The following is a 22,547-nucleotide window of genomic DNA, read 5'->3' as shown; positions in this document are numbered from 1 at the left end:
ATTCATGTCTGTGTGATGGGGGGTAAGAAATAATACATTACTCTGAATCGAACCATTGTACAACCGTACTTCCATGCTGCACAATCAGACGTGCTGTGATGTTGGATGTTAATAATTTAATTGGCCCGTTGCTGTACAGCATGACGCAAAGCCAGGGGGCACAGTTTGTCTGGGTTTCTCTTCTCCATAAAAACCACCACCCACAACTGAACACATGCAGGGGTGTTACAATGCTAAGGAAAACATTTAACAACCCCCCACCCCAAAAAATATAGAAACCATAGTAGGACATTTTAAGAAAATCTAAGGCCCCCCTCTGTTTTCTCATTGTCGACGGTTTCCAGGTAAAACCTTGAGTTGTATGGATGGTTTGGTTCGTATGGTTTGTATTGTTCGTATGGTTTGTATGGTTTGTATGGTTCGTATGGTTTGTATGGTTCGTATGGTTTGTATGGTTCGTATGGTTTGTATGGTTCGGGAGCAAAAAGGGTGCCAAATGTTGTATGTTTGGAATATTTAGCTATTGAGGCATAATAACTGCAGTGACAGTTTTAGGGTAGCAGGTTAATTATCATGTGCTTATCCATCTGAGTATTGCTTTGATAAATTTGCTTTTAAAATGTTAAAATGTATTTCATTAGCTACTGGAAAGCAAAACCCTGAAGCACTGACTCACACTCACACAGATCACACAACATGAACATATTTCTGAAAGACACACTCGAACGATAACTGAAACCACAACCAATCTGCATTTTCAAAGCGGCGCATCATTTGGGTGGCGTGTGAAGTACCCTAATGTACAACTGGATCATCCATTAAACGGGAAGCTCATTTACAAAATGGTGGCGGTGAGACGAGGGCCACTTCGCATGCAAAGTGCCGTCAGGGCCTGACGCAGACAATGACACTAATAAGTCTAAAGCAAACAGTTTTCCTAACCTGACCTCCCCAGGCAGGTAATTGCAGCGGGTTGAGTGGTTTGGTTTAAAATGGCTCATTTGAAACAATGGTAGCGAAATGAGACACACGGGCAAACTGACAGGTACAAAGGAACTTACTGCGGACACCGGATCAGGTCAACGGAAATAATTAAGCACTTGACTCGTTGGAAAGACAAGCCTCCCGGTTACACCCACAGGACGGGATTAATGAAAAAGGGATTGGGAGGAGGGAAAAGGGGAGGGTGGGTGGAAACCATTAAGATAAGTCTGATTTCAGACGCATAATGATTTAATTTGGTCACATAATCACCATTACTCATCAGGGAATGACAACCACACTGTCCCCTAGAGGGAGAGATAACAAAAGTAGTGTGTGAGTGTGTGACACAACAGTGACACAGAACAGAGAGACTCTCTGCTACTGCACGGCAAGCGGTACCGGAGAGCCAAGTCTAGGTCCAAGAGGCTTCTAAACATCTTCTACCCCCAAGCCATAAGACTCCTGAACAGGTAATCAAATGGCTACCCCCTGTATATAACCTCCACATTGACTCTGTACCAGTACCCCCTGTATATAACCTCCACATTGACTCTGTACCGGTACCCCCTGTATATAGCCTCCACATTGACTCTGTACCGGTACCCCTGTATATAACCTCCACATTGACTCTAGCCTCCACATTGACTCCACATTGACTCTGTATCGGTACCCCCTGTATATAGCCTCCACATTGACTCTGTACCGGTACCCCCTGTATATAACCTCCACATTGACTCTGTACCGTTAATACCCTGTATATAGCCTCCACATTGACTCTGTACAGGTACCCCTTTTATATACCCTCCACTTGACCTCTGTACAGGTACCCCTGTATATAGCCGCCACATTGACTCTGTACCGGTACCCCCTGTATATAGCCTCCACATTGACTCTGTACCGGTACCCCCTGTATATAGCCTCCACATTGACTCTGTACCAGTACCCCCTGTATATAGCCTCCACATTGACTCTGTACCAGTACCCCCTGTATATAGCCTCCACATTGACTCTGTACCAGTACCCCCTGTATATAGCCTCCACATTGACTCTGTACCAGTACCCCCTGTATATAGCCTCCACATTGACTCTGTACCAGTACCCCCTGTATATAGCCTCCACATTGACTCTGTACCAGTACCCCCTGTATATAGCCTCCACATTGACTCTGTACCGGTACCCCTGTATATAGCCTCCACATTGACTCTGTACTGGTACCCCCTGTATATAGCCTCCACATTGACTCTGTACCGGTACCCCCTGTATATAACCTCCACATTGACTCTGTACAGGTACCCCCTGTATATAGCCTCCACATTGACTCTGTACAGGTACCCCCTGTATATAGCCTCCACATTGACTCTGTACAGGTACCCCCTGTATATAGCCTCCACATTGACTCTGTACAGGTACCCCCTGTATATAGCCTCCACATTGACTCTGTACCGGTACCCCCTGTATATAGCCTCCACATTGACTCTGTACCGGTACCCCCTGTATATAGCCTCCACATTGACTCTGTACCGGTACCCCCTGTATATAGCCTCCACATTGACTCTGTACTGGTACCCCCTGTATATAGCCTCCACATTGACTCTGTACCGGTACCCCCTGTATATAGCCTCCACATTGACTCTGTACAGGTACCCCCTGTATATAGCCTCCACATTGACTCTGTACAGGTACCCCCTGTATATAGCCTCCACATTGACTCTGTACCAGTACCCCCTGTATATAGCCTCCACATTGACTCTGTACCAGTACCCCCTGTATATAGCCTCCACATTGACTCTGTACCAGTAACCCCTGTATATAGCCTCCACATTGACTCTGTACCAGTAACCCCTGTATATAGCCTCCACATTGACTCTGTACTGGTACCCCCTGTATATAGCCTCCACATTGACTCTGTACTGGTACCCCCTGTATATAGTCTCACTATTGTTATTTCACTGTTGTTCTTTAATTATTTGTTACTTTTATTTCTGACTTTTTAAAAGTATTTTCGAAAAACTGCATTGTTGGTTAAGGGCTTTTAAGTAAGCATTTCACTGTAAGGTCTGTAGGATATGGAGCATGTGACAAATAACATTTAAATTGATTTGATTTGAGACAGAACAGTGAAACAGATCATTGAGACAGATCATTGAGAGAGAGAACAGTGAAACAGATCATTGAGACAGATCATTGAGACAGAACAGGGAGACAGATAATTGAGACAGATCAATTGAGAGAGAACAGGGAGACAGATAATTGAGACAGATCATTGAGACAGATCATTGAGAGAGAACAGTGAGACAGATCATTGAGACAGAACAGTGAGACAGATCATTGAGACAGAACAGTGAGACAGATCATTGAGACAGATCATTGAGACAGATCATTTAGACAGAACAATGAGACAGAACATTTAGACAGTCCTATTCTCTGTTTGTAATGTGGGTCACTTCTTGGGGTCATTGTGGATTTAGGTGAATGGGCAGAGAAAAGAACATTCAGGCAGGTGACAATGGACTGACATAATGAGGGAAGCAATCTCCTTAACGACCACCTTTTCAGATAACCACATGTGATGAACAATTAACGGTGTGGACGGGTATGGTGTAGACGGTATTGGGAATGGTAGCATTGTGGACAGTAACAGTGTGGACAGTAACAGTGTGGATGGTAACAGTAAGCATTGTGGACAGTAACAGTGTGGATGGTAACAGTGTGGACAGTAACAGTGTGGATGGTAACATTGTGGATGGTAACATTGTGGACAGTAACAGTGTGGACAGTAACAGTGTGGACAGTAACAGTGTGGACAGTAACAGTGTGGACAGTAACAGTGTGGATGGTAACATTGTGGATGGTAACATTGTGGACAGTAACGGTGTGGACAGTAACAGTGTGGACAGTAACAGTGTGGATGGTAACGGTGTGGACAGTAATGGGGACAGTAACAGTGTGGACAGTAATGGGGACAGTAACAGTGTGAACAGTAACATTGTGGACAGTAATGGTGTGGACAGTAATGGTGTAGATGGTGGACAGTAACAGTGTGGACAGTAACAGTGTGGACAGTAACAGTGTGGACAGTAACAGTGTGGACAGTAACAGTGTGGATGGTAACATTGTGGATGGTAACATTGTGGACAGTAACGGTGTGGACAGTAACAGTGTGGACAGTAACAGTGTGGATGGTAACGGTGTGGACAGTAATGGGGACAGTAACAGTGTGGACAGTAATGGGGACAGTAACAGTGTGAACAGTAACATTGTGGACAGTAATGGTGTGGACAGTAACAGTGTGGATGGTAACATTGTGGATGGTAACATTGTGGACAGTAACAGTGTGGACAGTAACAGTGTGGACAGTAACAGTGTGGACAGTAACAGTGTGGATGGTAACAGTGTGGACAGTAACAGTGTGGACAGTAACAGTGTGGACAGTAACAGTGTGGATGGTAACGGTGTGGACAGTAACAGTGTGGATGGTAACAGTGTGGACATTAACAGTGTGGACAGTAACAGTGTGGACAGTAACAGTGTGGACAGTAACAGTGTGGACAGTGTGGAAACAGTGGGACAGTAACAGTGTGGACAGTAACAGTGTGGACAGTAACAGTGTGGACAGTAACAGTGTGGATAGTAACAGTGTGGACAGTAACAGTGTGGATGGTAACAGTGTGGACAGTAACAGTGTGGACAGTAACAGTGTGGATGGTAACAGTGTGGACAGTAACAGTGTGGACAGTAACAGTGTGGACAGTAACAGTGTGGACAGTAACAGTGTGGACAGTAACAGTGTGGACAGTAACAGTGTGGACAGTAACAGTGTGGACAGTGACAGTGTGGATGGTAACAGTGTGGATGGTAACAGTGTGGACAGTAACAGTGTGGACAGTAACCGTGTGGACAGTAACAGTGTGGACAGTAACAGTGTGGACAGTAACAGTATGGACAGTAACAGTGTGGATGGACAGTAACAGTGTGGACAGTAACAGTGTGGACAGTAACAGTGTGGACAGTAACAGTGTGGACAGTAACAGTGTGGACAGTAACAGTGTGGATGGTAACAGTGTGGACAGTAACAGTGTGGACAGTAACAGTGTGGACAGTAACAGTGTGGACAGTAACAGTGTGGACAGTAACAGTGTGGACAGTAACAGTGTGGACAGTAACAGTGTGGACAGTAACAGTAACAGTGTGGACAGTAACAGTGTGGATGGTAATGGGGACAGTAACAGTGTGGACAGTAACAGTGTGGACAGTAACAGTGTAACAGTGTGGATGGTAACAGTGTGGACAGTAACAGTGTGCACAGTAACAGTGTGGATGGTAACAGTGTGGACAGTAACAGTGTGGACAGTAACAGTGTGGACAGTAACAGTGTGGACAGTAACCGTGTGGACAGTAACAGTGTGGACAGTAAAAGTGTGGACAGTAACAGTGTGGACAGTAACAGTGTGGATGGTAATGGGGACAGTAACAGTGTGGACAGTAACAGTGTGGACAGTAACAGTGTGGACAGTAACAGTGTGGACAGTAACAGTGTGGTTGGAAGCATTGTGGACAGTAACAGTGTGGACAGTAACAGTGTGGACAGTAACATTGTGGACAGTAACAGTGTGGACAGTAACAGTGTGGACAGTAACAGTGTGGATGGTAACAGTGTGGACAGTAACAGTGTGGACAGTAACAGTGTGGACAGTAACAGTGTGGACAGTAACAGTGTGGTTGGAAGCATTGTGGACAGTAACAGTGTGGACAGTAACAGTATGGACAGTAACAGTGTGGTTGGAAGCATTGTGGACAGTAACAGTGTGGACAGTAACAGTGTGGACAGTAACAGTGTGGACAGTAACAGTGTGGACAGTAACAGTGTGGACAGTAACAGTGTGGACAGTAACAGTGTGGACGGTAACAGTGTGGACAGTAACAGTGTGGACAGTAACAGTGTGGACAGTAACAGTGTGGACAGTAACAGTGTGGACAGTAACAGTGTGGACAGTAACAGTGTGGACAGTAACAGTGTGGACAGTAACAGTGTGGACAGTAACGGTGTGGACAGTAATGGGGACAGTAACAGTGTGGACAGTAACATTGTGGACAGTAACGGTGTGGACAGTAACAGTGTGGACAGTAACAGTGTTGATGGTAACATTGTGGATGGTAACATTGTGGACAGTAACGGTGTGGACAGTAACAGTGTGGACAGTAACAGTGTTGATGGTAACATTGTGGATGGTAACATTGTGGACAGTAACAGTGTGGACAGTAACGGTGTAGATGGTAACAGTGTGGACAGTAACGGTGTGGACAGTAACAGTGTGGACAGTAACAGTGTGGATGGTAACGGTGTGGACAGTAACAGTGTGGACAGTAACAGTGTGGATGGTAACATTGTGGATGGTAACATTGTGGACAGTAACAGTGTGGACAGTAACAGTGTGGATAGTAACAGTGTGGAAGGTAACAGTGTGGACAGTAACAGTGTGGACGGTAATGGGGACAGTAACAGTGTAGAATGTAACAGTGTGGATGATAATGGGGACAGTAACAGTGTGGACGGTAATGGGGACAGTAACAGTGTGGACGGTAATGGGGACAGTAACAGTGTGGATGGTAATGGAGACAGTAACAGTGTGGACGGTAATGGGGACAGTAACAGTGTGGATGGTAACAGTGTGGACAGTAACAGTGTGGAATGTAACAGTGTGGATGGTAATGGTGTGGATGATAATGGGGACAGAAACAGTGTGGACGGTAATGGGGACAGTAACAGTGTGGACGGTAATGGGGACAGTAACAGTGTGGACGATAACAGTGTGGATGGTAATGGGGACAGTAACAGTGTGGACGATAATGGAGACAGTAACAGTGTGGACAGTAATGGGGACAGTAACAGTGTGGATGGTAACAGTGTGGACAGTAACAGTGTGGAATGTAACAGTGTGGATGGTAATGGTGTGGATGATAATGGGGACAGAAACAGTGTGGACGGTAATGGGGACAGTAACAGTGTGGACGATAATGGGGACAGTAACAGTGGGGACAGTAACAGTGTGGTCGATAACAGTGTGGACAGTAACAGTGTGGACAGTAACAGTGTGGACAGTAACAGTGTGGACGGTAACAGTGTGGATGGTAACAGTGTGGACGGTAATGGGGACAGTAACAGTGTGGACAGTAAGAGTGTGGACAGTAACAGTGTGGACGGTAAAAGTGTGGACAGTAACAGTGTGGACAGTAACAGTGTGGACAGTAACAGTGTGGATGGTAACAGTGTGGACGGTAACAGTGTGGACAGTAACAGTGTGGACAGTAACAGTGTGGACGGTAATGGGGACAGTAACAGTGTGGACAGTAACAGTGTGGACAGTAACAGTGTGGACAGTAACAGTGTGGACGGTAATGGGGACAGTAACAGTGTGGACAGTAACAGTGTGGACAGTAACAGTATGGACAGTAACAGTGTGGATGGTAACAGTGTGGACAGTAACAGTGTGGACGGTAATGGGGACAGTAACAGTGTGGACAGTAACAGTGTGGACAGTAACAGTATGGACAGTAACAGTGTGGACGGTAATGGGGACAGTAACAGTGTGGACAGTAACAGTATGGACAGTAACAGTGTGGATGGTAACAGTGTGGACAGTAACAGTGTGGACAGTAACAGTGTGGACAGTAACAGTGTGGATGGTAACAGTGTGGACAGTAACAGTGTGGACATTAACAGTGTGGATAGTAACGGTGTGGACAGTAACAGTGGGGACGGTAATGGGGACAGTAACAGTGTGGACAGTAACAGTATGGACAGTAACAGTGTGGATGGTAACAGTGTGGACAGTAACAGTGTGGACAGTAACAGTGTGGACAGTAACAGTGTGGATGGTAACAGTGTGGACAGTAACAGTGTGGACATTAACAGTGTGGATAGTAACGGTGTGGACAGTAACAGTGGGGACGGTAATGGGGACAGTAACAGTGTGGACAGTAACAGGGGGGACAGTAACAGTGTGGACGGTAATGGGGACAGTAACAGTGTGGACGGTAATGGGGTCAGTAACAGTGTGGACGGTAATGGAGACAGTAACAGTGTGGATGGTAACAGTGTGGACAGTAACAGTGTGGATGGTAATGGAGACAGTAACAGTGTGGATGGTAAAAGTGTGGACAGTAACAGTATGGACAGTAACAGTGTGGACAGTAACAGTGTGGATGGTAATGGGGACAATAACAGTGTGGACAGTAACAGTGTGGACAGTAACAGTGTGGATGGTAACAGTGTGGACAGTAACAGTGTGGACATTAACAGTGTGGACAGTAACGGTGTGGACAGTAACGGTGTGGACAGTAACAGTGGGGACAGTAACAGTGTGGACAGTAACAGTGTGGACAGTAACAGTGTGGACGGTAATGGGGACAGTAACAGTGTGGACAGTAACAGTGGGGACAGTAACAGTGTGGACGGTAATGGGGACAGTAACAGTGTGGACGGTAATGGAGACAGTAACAGTGTGGATGGTAACAGTGTGGACAGTAACAGTGTGGAAGGTAATGGGGAGGGTAACAGTGTGGATGGTAACAGTGTGGACAGTAACAGTGTGGACAGTAACAGTGTGGACAGTAACAGTGTGGACAGTAACAGTGTGGACGGTAATGGGGAGGGTAACAGTGTGGATGGTAACAGTGTGGACAGTAACAGTGTGGACAGTAACAGTGTGGACAGTAACAGTGTGGACAGTAACAGCGTGGACAGTAACAGTGTGGACAGTAACAGTGTGGATGGTAACAGTGTGGATGGTAACAGTGTGGATGGTAACAGTGTGGACGATAATGGGGACAGTAACAGTGTGGATGGTAACAGTGTGGGCAGTAACAGTGGGGACAGTAACAGTGTGGACAGTAACAGTGTGGACGCTAATGGGGACAGTAACAGTGTGGATGGTAACAGTGTGGATGGTAACAGTGTGGACAGTAACAGTGGGGACAGTAACAGTGTGGACAGTAACAGTGTGGACAGTAACAGTGTGGACGGCTATCGATGCCGTCTAGGAGATGTGTCTGCAGTCTATGACTTATTGATGTGTTGTTTTGCGGTTCTGAAAAATACATATGTTACGTAGCGAAGTTTGTGAGGAAAGACCACACACCACTAGTTTGTATCCTTCCTGCGTCCTCCCTGCTGTTCTAATGCTTTCACTCAGCTGTTCCACCACTAGTTTGTATCCTTCCTGCGTCCTCCCTGCTGTTCTAATGCTTTCACTCAGCTGTTCCACCACTAGTTTGTATCCTTCCTGCGTCCTCCCTGCTGTTCTAATGCTTTCACTCAGCTCTTCCACCACTAGTTTATATGCTTCCTGTGTCCTCCCTGCTGTTCTAATGCTTTCACTCAGCTGTTCCACCACTAGTTTGTATCCTTCCTGCGTCCTCCCTCCTGCTCTAATGCTTTCACTCAGCTGTTCCACCACTAGTTTGTATCCTTCCTGCGTCCTCCCTGCTGTTCTAATGCTTTCACACAGCTGTTCCACCACTAGTTTGTATCCTTCCTGCGTCCTCCCTGCTGTTCTAATGCTTTCACTCAGCTGTTCAACAACTAGTTTGTATCCTTCCTGTGTCCTCCCTGCTGTTCTAATGCTTTCACTCAGCTGTTCAACAACTAGTTTGTATCCTTCCTGCGTCCTCCCTGCTGTTCTAATGCTTTCACTCAGCTGTTCAACAACTAGTTTGTATCCTTCCTGTGTCCTCCCTGCTGTTCTAATGCTTTCACTCAGCTGTTCCACCACTAGTTTGTATCCTTCCTGTCCCTGCTGTTCTAATGCTTTCACTCAGCTCTTCCACCACTAGTTTGTATGCTTCCTGTGTCCTCCCTGCTGTTCTAATGCTTTCACTCAGCTGTTCAACAACTAGTTTGTATCCTTCCTGCGTCCTCCCTGCTGTTCTAATGCTTTCACTCAGCTGTTCAACAACTAGTTTGTATCCTTCCTGTGTCCTCCCTGCTGTTCTAATGCTTTCACTCAGCTGTTCCACCACTAGTTTGTATCCTTCCTGCGTCCTCCCTCCTGCTCTAATGCTTTCACTCAGCTCTTCCACCACTAGTTTGTATGCTTCCTGTGTCCTCCCTGCTGTTCTAATGCTTTCACTCAGCTGTTCAACAACTAGTTTGTATCCTTCCTGCGTCCTCCCTGCTGTTCTAATGCTTTCACTCAGCTGTTCAACAACTAGTTTGTATCCTTCCTGTGTCCTCCCTGCTGTTCTAATGCTTTCACTCAGCTGTTCCACCACTAGTTTGTATCCTTCCTGCGTCCTCCCTCCTGCTCTAATGCTTTCACTCAGCTCTTCCACCACTAGTTTGTATGCTTCCTGTGTCCTCCCTGCTGTTCTAATGCTTTCACTCAGCTGTTCAACAACTAGTTTGTATCCTTCCTGCGTCCTCCCTGCTGTTCTAATGCTTTCACTCAGCTGTTCAACAACTAGTTTGTATCCTTCCTGTGTCCTCCCTCCTGCTCTAATGCTTTCACTCAGCTGTTCCACCACTAGTTTGTATCCTTCCTGCGTCCTCCCTCCTGCTCTAATAGTATCTATCAATTGCAGGATACGATGGGAGTCTGCAATGCAAAAGTCAGCTGCCCCGAACAGGAAACTTTCCACAAACAGCGAGAGTCCCGATCCCCACTTGATCCCATCACTCCTCCATGACCTGAATCGCCAAGCCACTCCGACTTTAACAGCAGCCCGCTCCTCCAGCACCTACAGACAACCACATCCCTCCACCAAGAGCACCTGCTCTTCATTGTCCAATGGGGGTGTTGGAGGAATGGGGGGGGGGGGTGATGGAATGAGGGTGTGGGGGTGGGTTGATGGAATGAGGATGTGGGGGGGGGTTGGAGGAAGGGGGGGGGGTCATCCTCAGCAAATCAGCGTCCCATTGGCTCCCCCATTCAGGATAGCAATATTTACCTTATTCTATTCAATACCTAATCCTTTTTAGCAACACTCTCAGAAAGCCTGGAATGCCCTTTCTATTCTCCTTCTTCAGGGAGCAGGGGGCTGACTGTGATAGGGCCAGAGAGATCAGGGAGCAGGGGGCTGACTGTGATAGAACCAGAGAGATCAGGGAGAAGGGGACTGACTGTGATAGAACCAGAGAGATCAGGGAGCAGGGGGCTGACTGACTGTGATAGAACCAGAGAGAACCAGAGAGATCAGGGGGGCTGAGAAGGGGACTGACTGACTGATAGAACCAGGGGGCTGACTGTGATAGAACCAGAGAGATCAGGGAGAAGGGGACTGACTGTGATAGAACCAGAGAGATCAGGGAGCAGGGAGCTGGATGTGATAGAACCAGAGAGATCAGGGAGCAGGGGGCTGACTGTGATAGGGCCAGAGAGAGATCAGGGAGCAGGCTGTGATAGGGCCAGAGAGATCAAGGAGCAGGGGGCTGGCTGTAATAGGGCCAGAGAGATCAGGGAGCAGGGAGCTGGCTGTGATAGAACCAGAGAGATCTGGGAGCAGGGGGCTGACTGTGATAGGGCCAGAGAGATCAGGGATAAGGGAGCTGGCAGTGATAGGGCCAGAGAGATCAGGGAGCAGGGAGCTGGCAGTGATAGGGCCAGAGAGATCAGGGAGCAGGGGGCTGACTGTGATAGGGCCAGAGAGATCAGGGAGCAGGGGGCTGACTGTGATAGGGCCAGAGAGATCAGGGAGCAGGGGGCTGGACATCTCAAATGTCCAGAGAAATCTACCCTTATTGATTTGATATTGATATTGATTTTCCACATAAAGATTCTGAGATTAGTGCTTTCTGTAATGATTTAAGTGCCCATTGTGCTGTTGTTGCTGTTATAAATACTAAGGTTCCTAAGACAAACCCACGCTCTTGAGCAGGCATTCATGATTTGTTTAATTTTGACTGGAGCAGATTGAGCTTATTCCTGATGTGGAAACTGCCTGGAAATTCTTTCATTACTTTATTTCCAAATAGTAAACAAACATGCCCCATTCCACAGGTTCAGAGTTAAAGGGAGGGATAATGCATGGTTTTCTCCCAATAGTAAACAAACATGCCCCATTCCACAGGTTCAGAGTTAAAGGTTGGGATAATGCATGGTTTTCTCCAAATAGTAAACAAACATGCCCCATTCCACAGGTTCAGAGTTAAAGGTTGGGATAATGCATGCTTTTCTCCAAATAGTAAACAAACATGCCCCATTCCACAGGTTCAGAGTTAAAGAGAGGGATAATGCATGGTTTTCTCCAAATAGTAAACAAACATGCCCCATTCCACAGGTTCAGAGTTAAAGGGAGGGATAATGCATGCTTTTCTCCAAATAGTAAACAAACATGCCCCATTCCACAGGTTCAGAGTTAAAGAGAGGGATAATGCATGCTTTTCTTCTGAGCTGTCTTGTATTATTCACAAACATAATCTAGCCTGGGCTAAGGCAAGGTCATCATGTTCTGATGCTGATTGGCTGGTTTTTAGGCTGCTACTAAACAAGTGTTCTTCTCTTCTCAGGAAGGCCAAGTCTGAATATGTTATGTCTGTTACCACTGATAACCTGAATGACCCGAGACAGTTTTGGAAGGCTATTAAGTCTATGTCTGGTAACAGTCATGTTAATTAATTACCGTCATGTGTTTTGAAGGACTCTGTTGCTGTATATGACAAAACTGATATGCTGAATTGTTTCAATGAGCACTTTGTATCATCTGGTAGGCTGTTTGATTCAGTGTCCTCTGTCTCTGTACAACCCTGTGTGGATGAACCAGTGAGAGCTGGTCAAACTTTTAGCTTTTTGCCATTCTCAGTGCAGGTGGTACATCAAGCTCTGAAATCCTTAGATCAGAGAAAGCATGCCGGTCCCAATCTTCTTGATCCCTGCTTTTTAAATCTGGCAGCGGATTTCATAGCTGAACCACTTACATCTCTGTTCAATCTAACCCTGAAATGTAATGAAATTCCAAGGATCTGGATATCAGCATTTGTCCTACCACTTTTAAAAGGGGGAGATTAAACTTTAAAAAATAATTATAGGCCAATCTCAAATCTGTCACCCCTGGCAAAAAAAATACTTTAAACCATTGTTAGTGAACGGCTAAAATAATTTTTATATACCAACTCTATTTTATCAATGTACCAATCGGGCTTCAGGAAGAAGCACAGCACAATTACAGCAGCCATGAAGGTTTTAAATTATATCACTGAAGCCCTTGAAAACAAACAGCACTGTCTCACTTTGTAGTGATCTCTCTAAGGCTTTTGATACAGTTGATCATGCTGTACTGAGGCAGAGATTGTCGAGTGTAGTTATTTCAGAGCATCCAGTTGATCATGCTATATACTAAGACAGAGATTGTCGAGTGTAGTTCTTTCGAAGCATGCAGTTGCATGGTTTGCTAACTATCTGTCTGATCGAACTCAGTGCATTCAATTTGATGGGCTCATGCCTGTTAAATTAAGTCTGTATTGGTATGCCCGAGGGCTCTGTAACTTCCCTCCTCGTCCCCTCTTGTTCACTATTTATATAAATAATTTAGGCAAACAGTTGCAAAATGCACAACTTCACATTCATGCCGATGATACTGTTATTTATCGTTGTGCCTCGTCTCTTACAAAAGCTTTCCAGAACATGCAAACTGCTTTTTATACTGTTCAACATACCTTTTGTCAATTAAGGCTTATCCTCAATACAGACAAAACTGAGCTAATGGTGTTTTCCAAAGCTAGAAATAGACCTCTGTACCTTTCACTTATTATTTACTACCTGTCAGGGCAAGGAGATTGAGACTGTAACCTCATATACATATAGTGGATTTTTAATTGAAGATGGCCCTCTCTTCTAAATTGCTAATTCAACAACTTACAAAATACAAAATAATTGAAGCTGAAGTTGGGATTTTATTTTAGGAATAAGGCCTGTTTCCCTTTTGAAGCCAGAAGGAGGCTAGTAATCAGCTACATTTATGCCAATACTAGACTATGGTGATATTCTATATGTGAACGCTTCTGCTCTGTGTTAGAGATCAATTGACACCCTTTACCATCGAGCACTGAGTTTTATTTGAAACTGTAAAACCCTTATGCACCACTACACTTTTATATACCAGGGTTGGCTGGCCTTCTCTAGTCACTCGTAGGCTCAGTCACTGGTATACTTTCATTTACAAAGCCTAAATTTGGTACAAGGGCTTTTATGTGCACGGTGCCATTGGCTTGGAATGCTTAACAAAAGGTTTTAATCTGGAAGATCTTGTTCCGATTGGTCTAAAACATTGATGAAGCAGTTTGATACTGATTCCTTGACCTGTCAATGTTTTTAATTTGCTATTTTATGATTTTGTTGTACTCCTGTGATTTCTATGGTTTTTACTAGATTACTTGCAGCTTTTCATGTTGTCTGTCTGTAATTGTAACTTGATGCTGCATATCTTGGCCAGGGCGCTCATAAAAAGAGATTTCAAATCTCAATGAGCCCTTCCTGGTTAAATAAAGTTTAGCTCTTGTGTTGTCGTAAGGTTAAAAGATGACCCACCACTATGTTTAACAGCACAGCAATCCCCCTAAATTATATTTTTTCAACTTGAAATTTGATGAATTTTCCTAGAGTGACCCCAACATTAGAAAAAGTGAAACATGGCCTTTGTTCGTATTTCCATGAAAGCTGTACACCACCAGGGTACTAAGATTGTCTCATGTCATTTTTCACCCGACAGTTTTAAAATAATTTACACACCACAAAAACCACAAAGACACACACACACACACACACACACACACACACACACACACACACACACACACACACACACACACACACACACACACACACACACACACACACACACACACACACACACACACACACACACACACACACACACACACACACACACACACACACACACACACACACACACAAACAAACAATTAGAAATTGAGGTTTGGCACAGTTAGAAAGAACAACCCTGAGCTCCCCCCTGCACTCCTGACAACAAGGGGGAGAGAGGCCTTCTCATCAAAGTTTGCCTTCACCCCTACCACCACTCTAGTCTCTTACATCCCAAAGACAAACAAGAATGTGGTCCTCCTGAGCACACTGCACAAAACGGCTGAGATCAGTGATGGTGAGGACAGGAAGCCAGCCATCATCCTGGACTACAACCACAACAAAGGAGGCGTGGACAACCTGGACAAGGAGATTGGAACTTACAGCTGCAGGAGGATGACTGTCCGCTGGCCCCTGGTCATCTTTCATAATATCATTGATGTGTCCTCATACAATGCCTTTGTGATATGGAACAAGATCAACCCTACCTGGATGGCTGATAAGCCGAACAAGAGGAGGATGTTTCTGGAGCAGCTGGGAAAGGCACTTGTAACCCCACACAATCAAATAAGGGAGCGCCTCCCCCGCACAGCGGCCTCTGCAGCGCTTGTGAACGCTGTTGCGGGGCTTCTGAATCTTGTCCTGTTCAGGGGTCCTGGGGTTGCAGCTGGGGCAGGCAAGAGGAGGAGATGCCAATTCAAAGAAGGACTGTAAAACAAATACTATCTGCTGCACATGTGAGAAATACATCTGCAAAGTGCATGCATACTGTAACGCTCGTTGTGGTGGAAGAAGGTGAGGACCAATGCGCAGCGTGGTACGTGTTCATGGTGATATTTATTACACTCAGAACACTAAAACAAAATAACAAAGAGAATGACACGAAACGAAACAGTCCTGTCTGGTGACATACACACAGACAGAAAACAATCACCCACACCACACAGGTGGGAAAAGGCTACCTAAGTATGATTCTCAATCAGAGACAACTAACGACACCTGCCTCTGAATGAGAACCATACCAGGCCAAATACAAAAAAACACCACATAGAAAAAGGAACATAGACAACCCACCCCAACTCACACCCTGACCATACTAAAACAAAGACATAACAAAAGAACTAAGGTCAGAACGTGACACATACATGCATACTGTCCTACATGTGCTAATTAGAGTTGATTGATTTATGTTCAGCATGTTTTTGTTTTCTATCTTTTATCTTATTTTATTCTTATTTATTGTTGTTGTTTGGTTAAAAAATGGGTGAAGATTAGTATTTTGTAGTTGAATTCCTCATTGTACAGTATTTAAGAATATATCACGATGTTGCCAAAAAATACTGTTATTGTTTCCCTTCAATAAAATGCATTTAAAACTACTTTCTGTGCATTTCTGCTACTTTCTTAGGCTATACAAGTTCTATCTCTTGCTAAAAAATATATGTTTACACCAATGCAGTACCTTTAGAAATAATAATGATAATAATAAACCTATACTTTAGTCAAGAAACAATTTTAATAAAAACGAGGTCCACCATTAAATGCAGTCCTTCTGCATTGTGAAGAGGGAAAACCCAGATATTCACAAAGTTTGTTGTTTCTTCATGCAAAATATATCTGAACTGCAATTAAGCCTCATTTTTGCAGTGAAGGCGGGTCATTTTTTACCCTTAGGACAAGGGGTGTATAAAGAATGTTGAGACATTTTTAAAATATATTTTCTTACATGTAAGGGATAATAATACACATTCTTGTTGACAATGACGGCGTAGGAACAGTGGATTAACTGCCTTGTTCAGGGGCAAAATGACAGATTTTTTTACCTTGTCAGCTCGGGGATTTTATCTAGCTACCATTACGGTTACTAGTCCAACGCCCTAACCACTAGGCTTCCTGCCGCCTTGACTACACTAGGGTTAAATAAAATAGAGAGGGCCAGAAAGATCAGGGAACAGAAGGATTGCTGTGAAATGTGCATGTTTGTTATGACGTTCATGAGTTTATGCTCTAGATAATTAATAATTACGCTACTTGATATGTGTCATGCCAAAGATTATATATTGTACTGACAAGATAGTCAAGTGATCACTCTAACAATTGAAATGCATGCCCTCAAAGATCGAAGGCAGGCGGGAGGAGGCGACATCAGGTCCAATAAAATAAAATAAAACATGATTTGTTACATGCTTCGTAAACAACAGGTGTCGACAAACAGTGAAACGCTTCCCAATAAAGCTCCAGCCACCCTAGTCATAGTGTTCTTTCTACTACCACACGGCAATGCCAAGTCTACATCCAAAAGGCTACTAAACAGCTTCTACCCCCAAGCACAAAGAATCAGCTAATCAAAGAGCTACCCAGACCCCTATTTTACCCTGCTGCTACTCTCTGTTTATAATCTATGCATAGTCACCATAACTCTACCTACATCTACATATAACCTCAATTATGACTCTGTACCGGTACCCCCTTGTATGAAGCCTTGCTTGATATTTTGCTACTGCTGTTAAATTATTTGTTACTTTTATTTTCTATTTTCTATTCTTACTTAATACTTATTTTTTTCTTCTTAAAACTTCTCTTGCTCCTACCCGACACGCAGGCATCCCATCTAGACATCTGGAAATGCAAATGCACTACGCTAAATGCTAATAGCACTCGTTAAAACTCAAACGTTCATTAAAATACACATGCAGGGTACTGAATTAAAGCTACACTCGTTGTGAATCCAGGCAACAAGTCAGATTTTTAAAATCCTTTTCGGCGAAAGCATGAGAAGCTATTATCTGATAGCATGTAACACCCCAAAAGACCCGCAGGGGACGTAAACAAAATAATCAGCATAGTCGGCGCTACACAAATCTCACAAATAAAATATAAAACATTCATTACCTTTGACCATCTTCTTTGTTGGCACTCCTAGATGTCCCATAAACATCACTATTGGGTCTTTTTTTCGATTAAATCGGTCCATATATAGCCTAAATATCGATCTATGAAGACTGTGTGATCATGGAAAAAAATAGTGTTTTATAACGTAACGTCATTTTTTTTAATTAAAAAAGTTGATGATAAACTTTCACAAAACACTTCGAAATACTTTTGTAATGCAACTTTAGGTATTAGTAAACGTTAATAAGCGATCAAATTGATCACGAGGCAATGTATATTCCATAGCTGTACGTCTGGAAATAATGTCCGGGTAAATCTCAACCAAAATATCCCGTCGGAGACCGGAAGAACTGCGCTGCCTTGTGTCTGTTTGACCAAGAAACAAATCGTAGGCAAATGACAAGATTGCTGACATCGTGTGGAAGCTGTAGGTATTGCAACCTCGGCCCCATTTAATGTGGTTCACGTTTAACAATGGGTTGAAGTGGCGCATGGATATATTTTCTCATTTTCAGTGATCAGATTTTCCTGCACTTTTCGGTGAAACGCACGTTCTGTTATAGTCACAGCCGTGATTGAACCAGTTTTATAAACGTCTGAGTGTTTTCTATCCACACATACTAATCATATGCATATACTATATTCCTGGCATGTGTAGTAGGGTGCTGAAATGTTGCGCGATTTTTAACAGAATGTTCGAAAAAGTAAGGGGCAGGAGTAACAGGTTAAAGCATTGTTGGTCAAGGGCTTGTAAGTAAGCATTTCACTGTAAGGTGAACCTGTTGCCTAAGCATTTCACTGTAAGGTGAACCTGTTGCCTAAGCATTTCACTGTAAGGTGAACCTGTTGCCTAAGCATTTCACTGTAAGGTGAACATAATATTATTTCAACCGGACAAAAGCTTCATCAATAGAAACGGAGCAAGAAAGAACTGCGCGCTCCTGCTCACGCGCTTGGCTCATGTCTGGAAATGTCCACTGTACACTAAGTCTGGCCACATGTTGAGGAAGCCATAGAGACCATGAACTGGGTCCTAAGTCTTTGTATGGTGGATAGGCCTTCAATGGAAAAACAGCCTTTCAAAATGATTGTACTTTCTAGTTGGATTTACCTCCAGTTTCCAGCCTGCCATATCTGTTTTGTTATACTCTCTTTAAGGAATACCTAGGATAGGATAAGTAATCCTTCTCACCCCCCCCTTTAAGATTTGGATGCACTATTGTAAAGTGACTGTTCTACTGGACGTCATAAGGTGAATGCACCAATTTGTAAGTCGCTCTGGATAAGAGCGTCTGCTAAATGACTTAAATGTAAATGTAATGTAAATGTATACTCACAGACATTATTTTAACAGTTTTTGAGACGTTAGAGTGTTTCCTATCCAAATCTACGTATTATTAGCATATCGTAGCTAATGGGCCTGAGTAGCAGGCAGTTTAATTTGGGCACGATTTTTATCCGGAGGTGAAAAATACTGCCCCCTACTCAAGAGAGGCTAAGCACGTACCCCTGAGGAGTGCCCGTGTTGAGGGTCAGCATGGCAGATATATGCCTACCCTCAACACCTGGGGGTATCCGATCAGGAAGTCTAGAATCCAGTTGCAGAGGGAGGTGTTCAGTCCCATGGTCCTTAGCTTTGTGATGAGCTTGGAGGGCACTATTGTGTTGAAACCTAAGCTGTAGTCAATGAACAGCATTCTCACAGAGGTTTTCGTTTTGTCCAAATAGGAAAAGGCACTGCAGAGTGCAATAGAGATTGTATCATTTGTAGATCTGTTGAGGGGGTATGCGAATTGGAATGGGTCCAGAGTATCTGTAATAATAGTGTTGATGTGAGCCATGACCAGCCTTTCAAGGCATTTCTTGGCTACAGATGTGAGTGATATGGTGCGATAGTCATTTAGACAGGTTATTTAGACAGGAGATCACCAGAACAGCTGGTGATCTCGAAGCTAGCATAGAAGGCATTTACCTCATCTGGTAGGCTCGCATCACTTGGCATCTTGTGGCTGAGTTTCCGTTTGTAATCTGTGATGGTTTGCCAGCCCTGCCACGTCCAACGAACGTCTGAGCTGGTGCAGCAGAATTTGAATTTAGTCCTGTAATGACACTTTGCCAGTTTGATGGATTGGCGGAGGGCGTAGCAGGACTTCTTATAAGCGCCCGGGTTAGTGTCCCGCTCTTTCAAAGCGGCAGCTCTAGTCTTTAGCTCAGTGTGGATGTTGCCTGTAATCTATTGATTCTGGTTGGGATATGTACGTATGTACGGTCACTATAGGGACGATGTCGTCGATGCACTTATTAATGAAGCCAGTGACTAATGTGGTAAACTGCTCAATCTTGTGAAAGAGCGAAACAGTCCTGTAGTTTAGCATCTGCTTCATCAGACCACTTACGTATTAAGTGCATCACTGGTACTTCCTGTTTGAGTTCTTGCTTGTATCAGGAAGATATAATTATCGTCAGATTTGCCATATGTAAGGCAAGGGAGAGCTTTGTATGCATCTCTGTGTGTGGAGTAAAGGTGATCTAGAGGGGTTTTTTCACCTCTAGTTGCACAGGTGACGTGCTGGTAGAAATGTGGTACACCGGATGGCAGATTTCCTGCATTAAAATCACTGGCCACTATGAGTGCTGCATATGGATGAGAATGTACTTATTTGCTTATGGCCTTATACAGCTCAGAGGAGCTTCTCTCTCTCCCCAACCTCTCCCACAGAGGAGCTTCTCTGTCTCCCCAACCTCTCCCACAGAGGAGCTACTCTTGTCTCCCCAACGTCTCCCACAGAGGAGCTTCTCTCTCTCCCCAAACTCTCCCAAAGAGGAGCTTCTCTGTCTCCCCAACCTCTCCCACAGAGGAGCATACCTGTCTCCCCAACTTCTCCCACAGAGGAGCTTCTCTGTCTCCCCAACCTCTCCTACAGAGGAGCTTCTCTGTCTCCCCAACTTCTCCCACAGAGGAGCCTCTCTGTCTCTCCAACCTCTCCCACAGAGGAGCTTATCTGTCTCCCCAACTTCTCCCACAGAGGAGCATCTCTCTCTCCCCAACCTCTCCCACAGAGGAGCTTCTCTGTCTCCCCAACTTCTCCCCCAGAGGAGCTTCTCTCTCTTCCCAACCTCTCCTACAGAGGAGCCTCTCTGTCTCTCCAACCTCTCCCACAGAGGTGCTTATCTGTCTCCCCAACTTCTCCCACAGAGGAGCTACTCTGTCTCCCCAACCTCTCCCACCGAGGAGCTTCTCTGTCTCCCCAACCTCTCCCACAGATGAGCTTTTCTCTCTCCCGAACTTCTCCCAAAGAGGAGCTTCCCTGTCTCCCCATCCTCTCCCACAGAGGAGCTTACCTGTCTCCCCAACTTCTCCCACAGAGGAGCTTCTCTCTCTCCCCAACTCTCCCCAACTTCTCCCCCAGAGGATTACTAAACCACACTAGAAAGGAACAGTGGATTGTGTATGTTTTTCCATCAGACTTTATGCCTGTTCTCCTCTCTTTTGTCTCCCCATATCAAAGCATTTCAGTGTTTTCCCACTCCTAAAATGACACATTACCGTTTATACTGATTTGAATAACTGGATAAAGCACAAAGAATCACATAGAATAGGGATCCACGTAGAACTCTGTTCACCGCTCGCTGAAAAGGGCATTGTTGTGTCCGACCGCAGTGTTTGAGTTTGTGTTCGGCGTTTCAAGCAGTGGGAAGATTACAGGCGATGAAAGAGTCCACTTAACACATTCTGTTTCCTATTTCATCTGTCCTTTACTCTCCTATTTGCTTTGCACCATTTTGAAAGGGGAGAATTACTGGCAAATGGGATTGATTTTCTATCTGTTGCTGCCCAGGTATTGGTTTACTCAACTTCAAAGGGCAACTGAGCTCTTTGAAGTATGGACTAGACGAGACACACCTGTTTTTTCCCCTGTTGCAATAATTGTGGAGCATACCCAACACTGATGGTGAATGACAGAGACCTGACAGTCGGTCTGCGACACAGAAATCCTCACCATTCAATGACAAGGCGGTGGTATCTTACCACGGGAAATAACACCTTACCTGAGACTTAGTGTAAATGGATAATGACAAGCATCCAAGGCTGGAGATATTAATTACCACACATGATCTGCACAGCTGGTATTCCAAAAGGTATTTTGGAATGGTAGACATATTTAGATAATGTCATGTTTATATAAAAAAAAAGCATTTAACTACGCCAAAGGGGTGAGTAAATTCAATAACACCAAAATAAAAGTAATAATTGACTGTATTTTCATCCTGAACTCGTATCCTGGTGATCACATAACTCTGTGCCATTTTGCAACGTCATGTTTCTTCATTTAATTTCTCCAGGCGACCATGAAGTTTTAAGGCTCTATAACAGTAGACCACCAGAGCGATAGTTGGTGGCATTGAATTTGCATGCCTATTTACGTTATTTCATTAATAATCATGTCCTCGGGGGACCTTGGCCTTAAAGCGTAATTTAGTAGGAAGACTAGATCCCTCACTAACTGCACGGAAGACACAGTGGTTTAACACGAGCTCACATTCTGCTATACCATTAGCCAATGGTTATGGTATGTGTATGTCCCCCCCCCCCACCGCCCCCCAAAAATACCGTTTTGAAACCCTTTTCTTTAAAAAAAAAATATATTTCCAGTTGCAAATGTGTCTCTTTCTCTCGCCCTCCCTTAAGTTCGTTCAGATGCTTTGGATTGTGAGCGCTGTGAAAGTTATAGTCCAGGAGAGGGTCGTTGGTAGCAGCAGTGGTAGTCTGAAGTTCTTGTGTGGGGTTTTAAAGTCAAGCCAAGCAAGGGTAATTCAAAATAATTAAATAAAAAAATACCTCAATGTGATATGAGC

The 22,547-nt window shown here is 44.4% G+C and overlaps 1 protein-coding gene across 1 annotated transcript; it reads left to right on the top strand.

Moving 5' to 3' along the window:
• Window positions 1-1,020: 1,020 nt before the first annotated feature.
• Window positions 1,021-14,003, top strand: LOC123995448 (N66 matrix protein-like). Its single transcript, XM_046299066.1, has 5 exons — window positions 1,021-1,045; window positions 3,589-3,670; window positions 3,798-4,016; window positions 6,296-6,645; window positions 13,993-14,003. The coding sequence occupies exons 1-5, from the start codon at window positions 1,021-1,023 to the stop codon at window positions 14,001-14,003; spliced, it is 687 nt and encodes a 228-aa protein (XP_046155022.1).
• Window positions 14,004-22,547: the final 8,544 nt, after the last annotated feature.

The sequence above is a fragment of the Oncorhynchus gorbuscha genome, linkage group LG02 (genome assembly GCF_021184085.1).
Source record: "Oncorhynchus gorbuscha isolate QuinsamMale2020 ecotype Even-year linkage group LG02, OgorEven_v1.0, whole genome shotgun sequence".
In the NCBI taxonomy this organism is placed as follows: domain Eukaryota; kingdom Metazoa; phylum Chordata; class Actinopteri; order Salmoniformes; family Salmonidae; genus Oncorhynchus; species Oncorhynchus gorbuscha.
The sequence above is the reverse complement of the archived record's forward strand: the minus strand, read 5'-3'. Positions and strand labels throughout refer to the sequence as shown.

What these genes read in the sequence shown, in the direction of transcription:
- LOC123995448 (XM_046299066.1), top strand. Translation starts at nt 1,021, where the DNA reads ATGAGACACACGGGCAAACTGACAG. An exon ending in ACACACGGGCAAACTGACAG is followed by an intron (nt 1,046 to 3,588) that starts GTACAAAGGAAC and finishes GGTATGGTGTAG; the next exon opens with ACGGTATTGGGAATGGTAGC. An exon ending in AATGGTGTAGATGGTGGACA is followed by an intron (nt 4,017 to 6,295) that starts GTAACAGTGTGG and finishes GGACAGTAACAG; the next exon opens with TGTGGACAGTAACAGTGTGG.